The 14351-nt window shown below is 48.5% G+C and overlaps 1 protein-coding gene across 4 annotated transcripts; it reads left to right on the top strand.

The window, feature by feature from the left end:
- The first annotated feature begins 6834 nt into the window (after positions 1-6834).
- VGLL2 (vestigial like family member 2) lies at positions 6835-14036 on the top strand. Of its 4 annotated transcripts, XM_039731554.1 has the most exons (5): positions 6835-6964; positions 7347-7473; positions 9571-9856; positions 11581-12093; positions 12995-14036. In XM_039731554.1, exons 2-5 carry the CDS (start codon positions 7393-7395, stop codon positions 13036-13038), a joined length of 924 nt encoding a protein of 307 aa, XP_039587488.1. In that variant the 5' UTR covers positions 6835-6964; positions 7347-7392; the 3' UTR covers positions 13039-14036. The 4 variants fall into 4 exon arrangements, with proteins under 4 accessions (XP_039587488.1, XP_039587489.1, XP_039587487.1 ...); XM_039731555.1 differs by lacking the exon at positions 6835-6964 and having other exon boundaries at positions 7342-7473; positions 13157-14036; XM_039731553.1 differs by lacking the exon at positions 6835-6964 and having other exon boundaries at positions 7342-7473.
- The last annotated feature ends 315 nt before the right edge of the window (positions 14037-14351 follow it).

Raw genomic sequence — 14351 nt, 5'->3', positions numbered from 1 at the left:
GAAGATCCCAGCACATAAGCCCTGATATAAGGATTATTATTTGCCTTTGAGGGTCTGCTTTTGATGTGGGATTTAATTTAATTCATACTTATTCTAATGATTTTGTGTGCAAGCAAGGGCATGGGGCACAAACTCAATAGAGTCTGGAGCATTGCTATTTACTACAAATAAGTCATCTGCATACCAATATCTTATCTTTCCATGTTAAAAGAGGTAAATTAACACAGATACCAATACAAAACTAAGTCATAATTCCTATCTGGGCTATGTATACACTGTTTTTCAGTGGACTGGACTGAAATATCTAGATATTATGAAAATCAAATAACATATTCTTTTGTCCCCTTATCCCTCACACAGTACATACCTGTAGTGTCAGTATGTTTGTTCATTGTTTTCTTATTGTTTTCCTCATTCCTTCTTGTTTGTTTTTCCAGCCTCGCTTCTGAAGATGGAGTTGGATTTTGCAGCTGTGAGGACTAAGTTCTCTATTAAATATAACCATTAAAAGAAAATTAAATGTAGGCTCTGTGCAGTTTCAAAAAGTCAGGATATTTTCCAGGCCCTGAAATCACCCCTATTTACACTTAACCCAAGAGCTACATTATTTGGGGCAATTCCAGGCAATGAGGACACAATTCCCTGTAGCATGGCTCCACCTCCAGTATTTTGCTATGAATTTTCTTTTTATTTTATTTTGCAATTTTGTTGCTTAAAATATAGTCTGTAACCATTTCCTAGTGGCATTCTCTCAAAGCTTAGCCAAATACACACTGAATAAAACAGAAGAGAAGCAGTGAGCCCTTTCTGTATGATATAACATTGCCCACCCTGAGCAATTGAAGTTTCCGCTTGAGGAAGACTTAATCATAGAAGTAAATAAGAGCTTTTCTTTTCCTCATCCCTGTTTCATATTGCTGGCAGTATACTAAAGTCTGTACATACATTAAAAGACAGATACCTTACCTGTTTGTGCTCTGCTGAAAACCTGATTTTCTTGTTGCTCCTTGCATCGAGCCACTTCTTCTCTCAAGCTGCAGTCTTCCTCTGCCACCTACCTCCCTCTGTCTGAAATATTGTCTAAAAGAGTAGAAAGATAGATGCTTCTAAAATGAAAGCATTTACAGGAATTAAAGCCTTTATAGAAAACCACTTTCTTTTTCAAAACAAAATGTGCAAAGGTATGACTGTGCAATCAAAATCACTGAGACTGGACATTGCAGAGGATCTATATATCACAATTACATCAGGAATTTAGTGCCTGTATTAATAGGGCTGTGCTTAAGAAACCTCAAAAGAGGGTAGACACAACCTTTTTCTGCTTTCACACAAAAGCAATTTTTTAAAAAGTAAAATAAAATATAAATCTCCCCTATTTTGTGCATGTGATTTTTAAGGAAAATTTTCACTGAACTTACCTTCCTGCTCGGAGCAGAGAAAAAAATGTATGTTGTTGATATTATATACAAATACAAAAAATATATATCTTGGTGAATGAATCTCAGAACAAGCCAGATTCATCTTCTGGTGGGTCAGTGCTGAGAGGGGGAAAGAGGTTCACACTGATTCAGCTCAGATCTGGATGTGCCAAAGCACCTGCATCAGAAAAGCTGCTGTCTCTGAGGGCAAACTGGGGTCTGTTCCTATGCTGACTTGGGAAAAAACTTCCATGAACTTTCCTGTCACAAAATCAAGCCCTAAATTCAATGCATCCAGTGTGTTCTCACGCGTGTGAATGTATTCCCTCATGACAGCTCTGGATTTCCCTTCCAGCCCTGCATAATGATCTCTTCATCTGCCGCCATCAGTAGAGGAGAGACAGGTGATGCCTCTGGCCCGTCAGGACGGGTGAGTGACATGTGCCAGATGCTGCACCCTGAGCTGGGCTGCAGCTCCCCTGGAAATACATCATGGAGTAAAAATCACGGCGTATGTTCCAGCTGCTGCACAGCGTGTCACTGGAGCAGACGTGCTGTCACATGCACAGACACACACCAAATCGTGTCCCAGCCTGGGGTTAATCAGCAGCTAACAGTTCTTAGAGGAGTAGGGGGGAAAAACGAAAAGGGAAAAAAAAGTAATTCCTTCAAAGGAAGATCAAAATTAACTATACAAGCTCTCTGAGGTTGAAACACAGAGTTTTTCAAAACAGTGAAAGAGACAATGAAGTCAGTGATATGTGTCCCCTTATTTTTGCTTTGGGGTTTGTTATATTTATATTACTGATTTTTAATGTCAGTTAATTCAGTATCCACAAAAACTACCAAGCTGGAAGCTCTTGAGCCTAAAGTCTTCTGCATTAATACAGACCCAGAGCTGGACCTCAGAAACATCCCTGAGGACACCATGGTAACAGTTGCCAAGTCCTAAAAAACAAAAAGCTTTTAGGGATGTGGACCACAAAGACTGACAAGATAAGAAAGAGGAACAGCATTATCTATCTTATTTCAACCAAATTTGACCTGTGTAAACTCACAAGAAGTGCATTCAGCTATAAGGAAAGTATGTGCTTATTGGGGTTCGCTGTTACTTGTCTCTGCCCCAATACAGGTAAGGTGGTTCTGGGCAGGCCACGCTTCAAAAGATGAGTTTGGACTCTTGAGTTTTCGGTCTTCAATTGTGTTTATTATTTCTTATCTACAAAGTTCTCTGTCTGCCCAGCCAAGGTCTGATCAGCAAGGCAGCCCAATGCACTCTCCCCCACCCACAGGGCGGCTGTGTCTTTTATAGTGAAAACTACATATAATATATTTAACTTTTATTTCCAATACTTTTCACCCTTGTTAACAAGTGCACCTTAGCCATGAACCAATCCACAAGTGCCAACATCATCCTGGACATGGATGCCAAGGAGAAGAAAAAAGGACAGGGCACACCCAAATCTCTCCATCTTGGGACTCCTGACCCCCATGTACAGGATTCCAAACCCCCTCTGTACAGTGCTCCAAAATCTATGTTTCACCCTGTGAATATAATCCCTGCACCATTCAAACCTGAAGATTTCTCATTTCCTCATACACAGATGACACATCCCTAGAAGGGTCAAAGTCAAGCCACCAGACACTTTTGGCAACATTCCAAGACCTCCTAGCCCCCCAAGGGTTCTCTCGGTAGCTCTGGACATTCGGAGTGATGTGCTGGGTTCCCACATGTGCTGAGTCCTACAAGCAGATTGAGGCATTAGAGAGTAAAGTAGAGAGCAGGAATAGCAAGACTATTGAAACTGAACTTATCACCTCATGGAGGAGGCACTGCTCAATATAAGTGATACACACAGCAAATAAACAAAAAATGCAAGAAACAAGTCAACACACAATCCCCAGTATTTAGAAATAAGACTGCTGCCACGTAGGAGTACAGTATATGAACACTGTTTAGGAATATTTGTATTAGTTCATTTGTGGACTGTGCAAGAAGATCATCAGTAAATTGGAAGCTGATGTGAAATCACACCAATAAATTTGGTAGGTAGCACAGTAACAAGAAGGCTGGTGAGTAGAGTGAGAATTGGGACATTTGGCAATACCTGAGCCCATTGCTGAAACTCTTGGCCTTCTCAAGAGCAAACAGCACATGAAGGGAGCTGTTTGAAAAGTTGCACATCTACGACCAGGGAAGACAAGTGATGGAAAATGTCTTAGAAAGGATGACTGTACAAGGCATCATGAGCAGATGTCATAGGCTCACATGGGATCGTTGCAGTTTTCAGCCTAGTTACTTGCAATCTCAGTCAGATATGCAAGAGTTTAGAAGAAATTCCGGGAGGTTCCCAATGCCATCAGCTCCTCACCACCAAGCAGTCCATGTCTTTTATGTACATGTAGTATCAAAACTGAAAATACAGTGGTCATCACAGTGGGAGAGCACATCAGTGTCATGTCTTCAAAACTGTGTTATGGCAAAAAAACCCAATGGTTATAAGCATCAGTTGCAAAGACACTTCTTAGCAAGAAAAACATTAGAAAGATAACAAATTCTTGCCTTGATATTTTTAGAACAATGTTGAAAAATTACATAGGTTGCAAATAAATGGTACAAAAACTATTAGAGGAATTGCAGTAGAAAGTTAAGGAGCTCCATCTATTTTGTCAGGAAAAAATATTATATGGAATAAAATCAATTTCATAAGAGAAAATAGTACTTACAAAAGGACTGTTTAGATAAGTGAACTAAGTCTTTATATGAACTAACAGCTGGAGGCTGAAGCCAAGCCAACCCAAGCTGGAAGAGAGAAACACTGAAGGCTGCTAAGGAGAGTGGCAAATTGCTGCAGTGAGGGCTGGATTCTCCATCCACCTCATAGTATCTTCTATTTGTAAAAGCACGCTTTACTGGAAACAGTGACAGTCTCCCTGAGCTTCTAAAGAAGTATATTATGAACAGCAAGAATGATATATGTGGTGCAATTGAAAAGCCAGAAATGCCCCTTCTGAATGATAAACACTTAATCCTTTAACTGAATGTGATACTCAGTGCTCAAACCTTCACACACCAGGGGCTGGCAGGCTAGCACTGGATGTAGGATTTCCAGGGAAGGTGAGCAACTAATGTGGTCAGTGCTACCACGCTTTTGTCCCAGTTTTTTCTGAATGTTGATGTTTTGTTTCATGGTCTGTTTGCTTGTCTGGTGAACCATTCATGGTAGTACCCAATCCTTGCTTTATAGAAAGTTCCAGCCTAGCTGGAAGATGACACTGACTTCTTTTATAGGAATGTTTTTTGAGGCAAGTTGTAACTTTCTGCATCTCGCTGTTTATCAGAATGTATCATTCTTTATTCTGAACAAGATTTTCTTTTCATACTACTGCCGTGAAATATTTACTAGTGTGTGGCTTAGGAGCAGGCCCATGCCAGTGCTGTGATGGGACACAGCCAGTTCTTAACCCATGTCCTTTCTAAAATTGTGCTTTCCTTTACTGCTGTCATAATTTTCTCTCTGAGGCAACTCAGCTGTTTCTTTCCAAGTTTTTGTAATTCCTTATGTGACTCAATCCACCTAAAATTATTTAGTTAAGACCAAGGAAGATTGTTTTTATGTAATTGTAAATGCACAGTGAGATCATTAGTGAATATAGTTTCTGACCCTGGGTTCCCAGGGTAATTTCCTATACCAGGACTAATTTTACAGACTCACCAAAGGCAAAATACTGCCAGCATTTTTGCATGAATGTTTTTATTGCTCTGCATTAAGACACTGAAGTTTACTTGTGTCTTACACTGCACAGTTTTACAGCCAAATAACTGTCTGTAAAAGAACCCTAATTCATATGAGGCCACATCAGACCCGATTCCCCTAGGATATACTTGAGTGTGAGGTAAAACCCCTGAATTCAGCCCTCAAGGAGAGATTCTCCAGGGGGAGACCATCTGCCACATCACAGCACCCAGTCACACACGTTGCTGTTACACTTTGGGTTTTCCCACACAAGCGAATACCCAGCTCTGGCCAGTGTCAGGTCCTACCTTTGCTATGGCACAGAATCCCGCTGAAGGGATGGTCCAAAGAGCAGGAGGGCATTGGACTTACCCTCTGAGAAATGGGGTTTTTTTGCTACCTTGCCCAGCACACTATTATCTTTGAAAGAGGCACAGGTCGGTGTGTGCTGGGAAAGCTCCCTACCTCTCACATGCAGGGACACAGAGGAGAAGTGAGATCCCGTTGTCCCAAGTGAGATCCCTCGGTCTCTCACCATGAGGGAAGGGCTGTTCTTTAGCTGACTGCTTGATTTGGACACCAACCACAGAGTGAGTCCTTCCCTCTGCTGTGAGTATTTGCTTATTGCTCAGGATAAATAAAAATACAGACTATAAGTTACATTTCTTATTTTAAAGCCTCATTTTCTTGACCACTAACCAACACAAAATTGGCTGTGATGGGGGAAGGAGAAACACTGAGGCAGAACCCACAGCCACAGTGTTTCAGGCTACACCGCAGTATGAAAAACGAATTTCCCATACTCCCAAGAATACGGAGAAAGAAATTTATTTAAATATGAATTTTAAACCTTGCACCTGGTGCAGAAAACATTGAAACATGATCATCAGGCCCTGAAATATGATTTTGGTGAATGACAGGCATTCAAAACAATTTCTAGCACTTGAAATATAAAAATTGCATTTTGAAGAAAACAAAATAGAGTCAACGTTTTGTTTTAAATATGATGTTTTTCTACTAAAATTAGTTTAAATATTTGCAGGTCTTCAAAATTCAAAGTGTTCGTTCTTTTCAGATTTCCCCCAATACTTTTGTAACCAATCAGCATTTGAAAAATTAGTAATATTATTTCCCTTGCATTTCCTATATTTTTTCTGCTTTATTACAGGCGCTTAAAATAAAACAAGATGGGTCTCTTCTCACAGTAGTTGTGACCTGTACCATGAAGCTGAACATTTCAAAGAGTTGATATTGAAATGAGAACTTACATCTCTGTTAAAAAAAAAAAACTGCCTCCTATGCAACTCCTTTAAAATGAGCAGTGGCGATACATTCACCTATTTACAACTTTGCGTGTCGTACTCAGCAGAAAGCCAGGGAGTAAATCCAGTTTACCTTCACGATAATTTGTTGTTTTGACGTGACTTTGCCCTCGGCGTTGTTTTAGTTTCTATTAAATGCAAAAGCATCGCCGTTCCCGGGATTTGTAATGATTTAAAAGTTTCTGGGGAGATTCCTCCTCGGGAGCAACTGGTTTTTCCTCCTTCGGTTTATCAGACCTCTCAGCTCGTGTGGCTTTGGAGTTGGCATTTTCCGGCGGACGCCGGTCTTGGTGGAATTTGGATGGGGTCACCCAGATCCCTGCCTTTCCCGGAGTTCCACTTCGCCCGGGCCAGGAGCGGGGCCCGACGGGGTGGGCGGCATCCTCCCCGGGAGCAGCGGGGCAGCACCCGGCGCAGGAGGCACGTGGAATGTAATGAAAGAAATGAAATAAAATCAAAAGCAGCGGGAGATGGGTTGACTCGCTGGGTAAGCCCCCATCTTTCGCCGAACCCCGGTTCCCCCCGCACCCCGCCAGCCTCCTGCGTGGCCGGAGCACGCCCTGTGCCTCCAGCCCCGCTGCTCCCGGGCAGTCCTGGCTGCGGAACCGGGGTCTCCCTGCTCCCTCCGCCTCTGCCACCCTCCGGGCCCGGGGCTGAATTCCCCCTGCGGCCAGGGAGCCCCTCCAGTCCCGGCGGGTTTGCGGGAGGGAGCCACGCTATAGGAAGCGCGGAAGGCAGGGAAAGAAGGCAGGGAGGGGGTGTCAGCGCAGCCCAGCGCGGCCTCATCCCCCCTCACTCCTCCCACCAGTGCGTGGTGCCTCTTAACCCCCGGGAACCTCCCTCCCCCGAAGCATTACTCCACTTTGCAGAACACGAGTTGATGAGAAAAAAAATACTTCTCGGCCGCGGCCAGCCATGAGCTGTTTGGATGTTATGTACCAAGTCTACGGTCCTTCCCAGCCCTACTTCGCAGCAGCCTACAGCCCCTACCACCAGGTACGCGCAGGGGACAGCGGTGAAGAGGCAGAAGGTGGGAGGGGTATCGTCTGGAGGATGGCCATCTGGGGCCTCACCAAAGGGAAAAAGGGAAAAGGAGAAGGGGAGGGGAAAGGGGGGGCGGGAGGGGGCAGATCTGGGAGCCTGCGATGGTGAGCGGAGCAGAACCGCATCCCACCTTGGCGCGGGGCTCGGCAGGGTACGTACGCCGGCGGCAAACGACGGGCTACAGGATGCCTTTGCAGAGACGTGACGATTTTAACCCTCAGAAGGATTTTTAGGGGGTTTGTTTTCTTGTTTGTTTGTTTTAAAGTGTTTGCTTGTTTGTTTTCTTTACCGGGACGGGCTGCTTCCGAGCGCGGCGGGTCGGGGCAGCGATGTGTGTGGGGGCCGTCGGGAGCTGCGAGGCCGGGCTTCCCGGGGCATCGCTCACCCCGGCGCGCCGGCATCCCGGCCGCAGCCACGGAAGCCTCTCGCTGCAGAGATTTTACAGCCGCCTCGGAGGGGTGCTCCGGAGTTACGCTCTGGAAGTGGGGGAGGCGAGAGAGACGGGATGTTGCGGGGTTTGCCCGGTTTGGCGATGGCGGACGAGACCTCGGCGGGAAGGGGAGCAAGGGGCTACAGGATGCTCCCCTCTCCCGGGGCGCTCTCGGCGGCGGCGGGACCCCGGCACGTCCCCCGGGACCCGCGGGTGCTTCCCGAGCTGCAGCCGCGTCCCGCCGCCTCCTGCGCGTAGCTCCGCCCGGGCGGTTGCAGGGATCAGCTAATCCCGAGGTTTTAAGAGTAGGATCGCTCGGCCGCGGGGATGTTTCGGGCTCGCACGGCCCGTGGTGCGCGGGATCTGCTGGCGCCGGGGCGCGCACGGTCCCGCGTGGGTCAGGCTCGGCTCCCCGGCTGCACCTGCTGCACACCGCTCTCCTGTTAACCCCTCTGCGCGCCCAGCTTTTCCTCGCTCTTACCCCTTCCAGAAATTAATTCCTTCCTCCCCCAGCATAACGAAAAAGGGATGGATACAGAGGACGACGCTCCGGGCCCGAGGCTGGCGCAGCCCCCGCCGTGCAGCGGTCTGGCGGTCCCTGTGCCCCCTCCAGTGCCCGGCAGCGCGGCCCAGAACCCGTCACAAACAGCAGATAATGTCTTTCCCCACTTTGCCTTCCCTCCCACCACCCTCTCACCCCCGGATTTATGACATTATTAAGGGGGATGATCATTACCTCAATGGCCGAACAGGGAGCCAAGAGGAAAGGCGGTCGTCGCGACGAGTGACATTATCAAATATACCGCGTGTCTTGGCCCAAGACTCGGCCCCGTCCTCTCGCTTCTTCCCCCGCCGGCCGCCCCAAGGCTCTGCTGGCGGCGGCCAAGCCCGGGCTCCGCGTCCCAGCGCTTATTGCTAAGAAACTCTCAGCAGCTGCAGGCGGGCTAACGCACATGAAGAGGGAAACATCCGCCAAACTTCACAACGCCCGCTGTTTTCCCACTCGGCGGAATAGAGTAAAAGGAGATTAATCTTGTAGTAAATACCTGGAGCTTCTTGGTGTCCAGGGAAATGCTGAGTTTTGCCCCGAAGTGTGTTTGACACTGTCAATCTTCTTCCCCCCCTCTTTGCTTCTACCTCGCTGCTGTGGGTTACACCAGATAGATTTTAGAGGGGTTCTCGCCTTCTCCCAGCTGCCGGCATTGCTCCCTGGGTGCTCGGCCCCTTGCAGCCCCTTGGCAGCCGCCGTTCGCTCCGAAGCCAGCTACAAAGAGCTTTTTTTTTTGCGGGGCTTGGTGCGGGGGACCCGGCGGTGTGACCCCCGCCCGGCCGCGCCTTCCCACCCGACTGCCTTCGTGCTCCATCCCGTTCGGCACCTATGGGTTTCGATCCCCCAGCCCTATTTGCAGTCCCTTCGCTGCCCCCGGACTACAGAGGGCGATACGGGGGTGTGGGGATTGTGGTGTATGCTGAGGGAACGGCGAGCAGCCGAGGACCAGACTTTGGCATCCTCTCGGAGGGACCGCGGAGAGGGCTCGGCGCTGCACGGATGGCACAGGACGGGCCAGCGCACCTTGGTGTGCTGCGTGACCGGCTCCGTTTCCTTTCCTTCCCTGCAGAAACTCGCCCTTTACTCCAAAATGCAGGAAGCCCCGGAGAGCGGCAGCAGCGCCGGCAGCTCCTTCTCCAGCCACGCCGCGGCCAGCATCAAGGAGGAGGACTGCAGCCCCGAGAAGGAGCGACCCCCCGAGGCCGAGTACATCAGCTCCCGCTGCGTCCTCTTCACCTACTTCCAGGGGGACATCAGCGCAGTGGTGGATGAGCACTTCAGCCGGGCGCTCAGCCAGCCCAGCAGCTTCTCCCTCGGCAGCGCGAAGGCGGCGCGGAGCGCGGGCTCCTGGCGGGGTGAGCGCCCGGCGCGGCGCGGGGGATGCGGGGGATGCGGGGGATGCGGGAGATGCGGGGGGCGAACGAGGCCCCTCTGGGCCGGCACCTCGTCCCCGCCTCGGCTCCGCAGCCAGCCTCCCTCCTCCCTCCCACCAGCGGCTGGTGCCCGACAGGCATCCCCTGGGATCCGAGGCTAGGAGCTGCCAGCTGCTTGGCCCTTCTAGGGTAAAAAGGAAAGAATAAATCCCTTCAGATTATGCAGAGGGGCATGACCCAGGGGGAAAGCAGCCTGAGAGGCGGTTGGGGAAAACAAATTGTCTTTTTGCTGCAGGTGCTTTACCTTGAGAGAGCTACCATCCAGCTAGCCACAGAGTGACTCCAAAAGTGTGACTGTGACTAGTGTATTCCCTGTTGACCCTAGCTTTCAGTTTAGAGTGGTGATAGTGATGGGAGCAAAGCAAAAAGCAAATGTGGGAACAATCTGATCAGCTTCCCACCTCTAAAAGAAACGATTGTGTGTGTCTCTGTATCTTGTCCTGCGTGTATCACCACCCTGACTGTTGCTGGAGCGCTGACAAGGACTCTTAAGTTTCTGAAAACAAGGGCTTGCAGATCTGCCCATGGCCATGTGCTGTCAAGGCCAAGGCCATGGCTTATGCACAGCTCTCTGTATCCATGCCTTGATTCACACTGGACAGGCCCACGAGGGTAGTCAGGGCAGAGAGGAATAATCTTCTCTTCACTCCATCTGCCAGAGTTAGGGCTGGCACTTCCTTGTGGGCAGCCTTAGTAACCCTCCCTCACAGGGCCACCTGCTCGGCCAGGGCTGGTTTCCCAGACCTTGCACGGATTGCTGTCTGTAGTGTCTAAGAATATTTCATGGGTGAGAGATATTCAGTGCTGGAATTGATGGCAGTAGAGGAGGTTTTTTCTCATCACGAACTGCTTCCCCTTCTCCCAAGCAATGCCAAGCCTCAGAGCTGACATACTTCCCTGGCAAAGAAGTATTAGGAACATAGTTTTATTTCTTTCAAGAACAGTGTGCATTCCAAATTAATTATGCATAACATCTATTTGTGATATTAATAATCACCAGTCCATCTTGCATGTTGCTAACTGGGCTAAGAAAATGTAGGGTTTTGTCTTTGTCCTGCCAATCTCCAAAGTTCTGCTGAGGGCTTCCAAACAGGCTGACAATATATCTAAGAAACAGATGGCTGTAATAGATGGAGATTTTCCCCCAGGTATTTGAGTAATTCAAACTTGCCTTTAGTCCCATCTCTCACTGTTCCTGCCCACTTTGCTACTGCACTGAGGCAGCAGCCACTTTCCAGGAAGCATTGGACATAAATCTTAGACAAGGAGATTATTACAAAAACAAACAAGAAAAACCCAGACCTGAAAATTTAAGTGGTGTATAGTAGCTCTCAGTTTCCACTGCTGAAGGCAAGAGATGTTTCTCTTGCCTTAGGTAGCAACCTTTTGCTCATCTACATAGTAAGAAAAAGGTGGAGGACATAGTTGCAGCTTCATGGATAAGACATAGGATAGGTGTGTTGGATGTTTAGTTGGAGAGGAATCCATATTTGTTTGGAGCAAGTTCTTATGCTTGCCAGTTTTTCGTGGAATAAAGGGAAGGAAAGGACTGGTTTGGGTGGATCAGGGAGGGACAGAACCCTAGGGAAAAGAGATCAAGTCTGGGGTGTGCTCATTGCTGACTCTTTCCCACTTCCTTCACCCAGATGGATCCTTCCCAATGAGCCAGCGCATCTTCCCGCCATCCTTCTGGAACAGCACGTACCAGCCCTCCTCGGTCCCAGGCAGCCTGAGCAGCCCCCTGGCAGCTGCCGCCCACAGCGAGCTGCCCTTCGCCGCTGCCACCGACCCCTACGCGCCCGCCTCTCTGCACGGCCACCTGCACCAGGGCGGCCCCGAGCCCTGGCACCACGCCCACCACCACCACCACCACCACCACCACCCCTACATTGGGACACAGGGCACTGCCTACCCCCGCCCCACGGCCATGCACGAGGTCTACGGGCCCCACTTTGACCCCCGCTACGGCTCGCTCCTGGTGCCCACCGCCTCCGTCCGCCCCCACCGCCTCACGCCCGCCTCCGTATCCACGCCAGTCAGCCCCCCCTGTGAACTGGGCAAGAGTGAAGCGGGTGCTGCTGCGGCCTGGACGACACCGGGCCCCTTCCCCAGTCCAACAGGAGACGTGGCACAGAGCATCGGCCTCAATGTGGACACAGGTAACGAGCTGCCCTCGGTCCCTCCAGGTCCCCTGGCTCAGCTGCACCCCTGCTCCCTGATTCCACACCGTCCATAGCAGTAGGGAAGGACTCAGAGAGGGTGGCTGAGGTTCTGCTGTGGGGGAATGAAGTGAGGGTGGAAGCCCCATGTGTGACACCTGAGTTCTGCCCTGGGTGATCTTCTTGGGTCTCTCCGGCCAGGCAAGTGAAGAATGGAGAGCAAGGATGGGACAGGCCAACACATCACATCTCCACATCATTATTTGAATTTCTGATGCCCTCAAACATTTCTGAGGCTACAGGTACTTCTGTCCTGGCCCTGGTCTTGCTCCTGCATTGAGCAGTGAGAGCTAGGAGCAGAATGGAGCAGCCCCAGAGGTCACTGCTTGGCTCCATCCTTGTGCTGCCCTGAGGGGTCATTTCTAGACACCGTGCAGGTTCATGAACTAGCTCCTGTCCTTAATTACCTTCTCCTTCCAGTTTTTGAGATGAAAGGACAATTGCATTTGCTGAGCAAAAAAGGCAGTGGTCTTCCCCTGGTGGTGCCTGTTGGGGTGTCTGGAACCAAGGTTGTGGCTGTAGTGCTGACAAAAATGAGTGCACAGGCACAGCCAGCAGTGACCTGAGTCAGTGTTTGTGAAGGGGAGGAAAGTCTGCTCCATGCTGGTTTCGTTATTGCAGCCACTAATGGCTCCTTATGGCGTCCTCACTTTAAACAGGAGGGACTTTCTCCAGTCTGGCTTGGGGTCTTCTCCTTGTTTCACAGCCTTCTGGGGCTCTGGAGATTCCATGCTTTAGACTGATCTCAGCTGACAAGAAATGAAATTTGTTTTCCTCTATTCTTAAATGCCTGTACCTATTTTTCTTCTTCCTTTTTTTTTTTTTTTCTCTCCATTCTCAGGTTTGCAACCTCAGGATAAAAGCAAGGATCTGTACTGGTTTTAGAGCTGTCCTTCACTCTTCTTCCCCTGGCTCTCCCCTGTAGCTCTCTACCAGTTAGACATGGTGGCATTCAGAGCTGAAATCGGGTCAGTTTGTAACAGCTTCTGATCTTGGTTTGCAGCTCGCCGTTACTCCTTCTGTGGTGGATCCCTTCTGAGCTGATGTGCTGACTCAAAGACTCTCAGATCCCCCCTGCCCTTTTCCAAGCCCACAGAGGCCCTGCTGCTCGGGGGAAGACAACGGGATTTAAAAGGACCTGGCACTGCAAGGGTGGTGCTTTAGACTGTTTCGGAGATGAAAGTCGTTCTGTTGCAAGAGGAGAGCCAAAGACATTGGACTTCTATTTAAGCAGACCCCACACCCAGACCTGCAGCCAGACTACTCTGAAAGAGTCAAATCACATTGTGGATGGTGATGCAAAACCACTGGCCTTCATACAGACAACAGAGGAAATTGTGGGGCTTTTTTAGTGGTGTGAATATTTTTTTATGGCAGTGAAAGTTTTCTTGAATACAACCATGCAGAAGCTACTCATCAGTTTTGAACTGGATTTTTATTTTGCATTATAGAAAAGCAAAAGGAGAAGAAACTGGAACTCATGCACATTTTCGGACTATCAATGAACTGGTCAGATTTTTCAGCTTTGTGGTTGTGAGTGGCAAGTGTCTGACTGGGGCCACCTGCCCTGGACTTACAGATATGCAGCTGTTCCCCTCACAACTGCTTAAATCCCAGAAAGACGAAAACCAAGGTGGCACTTCTCAGAGTTTGGCACATTGCATTGGCTGTATAACAGTTGTTTGGTTGGGGGTGGGGTTGTTTGTTTGGTTTTGGTTGGTTTTTCGGTGTTTGGGTGGGTTTTTTTCGTTGGTTTTTTTTTTTTCTTTTTACAATAAACTTTTTCTGGTGAAAGTTAAACCCTCTTAAAGCAGGGGGAGAAAGGAATCTGATGAAGAATGGCTCACCTCCAACCCAACAGCCTTTAAAGGGAACACCAGAACGAAAAGCACGTGATGGACATTAGTTCTGAGTTGCCTCTAACACGTCCCTTTGTCTACTTGTTTTTGTCATTTTGCCACTTTAGTAGCTCTTTTGTTTGGGGTTTTTTGAAAGGGGGAAATAGATATTTAACAGTAGCAAAGCTGTATTAAATGTATCTCCTCCTTTTATCCTGTGTACTTTAATGAAGAATTAAAGCTAAATAAGAGAAATGAGGCAAACTGGAAACTTCAGGATGGAGCAGAGAATGTATCTCTCACATGGATGAAGTGAGTTATTTTATTATTTTACATGAAAGATAAATAGAAATCTAGCTG

The sequence above is a fragment of the Passer montanus genome, unplaced genomic scaffold, assembly GCF_014805655.1.
Source record: "Passer montanus isolate IOZ18808 unplaced genomic scaffold, ASM1480565v1 scaffold79, whole genome shotgun sequence".
NCBI classification, from domain to species: Eukaryota; Metazoa; Chordata; class Aves; order Passeriformes; family Passeridae; genus Passer; species Passer montanus.
The sequence above is the reverse complement of the archived record's forward strand: the minus strand, read 5'-3'. Positions and strand labels throughout refer to the sequence as shown.

Excerpts from the sequence above, each read along its gene's own strand:
- VGLL2 (XM_039731554.1), top strand. The coding sequence starts at position 7,393 with ATGAGCTGTTTGGATGTTATGTACCAAGTCTACGGTCCTTCCCAGCCC. Across the intron at positions 7,474-9,570 it reads CCTACAGCCCCTACCACCAG|AAACTCGCCCTTTACTCCAA; the intron begins GTACGCGCAGGG and ends CCTTCCCTGCAG. Across the intron at positions 12,094-12,994 it reads CGGCCTCAATGTGGACACAG|GTTTGCAACCTCAGGATAAA; the intron begins GTAACGAGCTGC and ends CTCCATTCTCAG.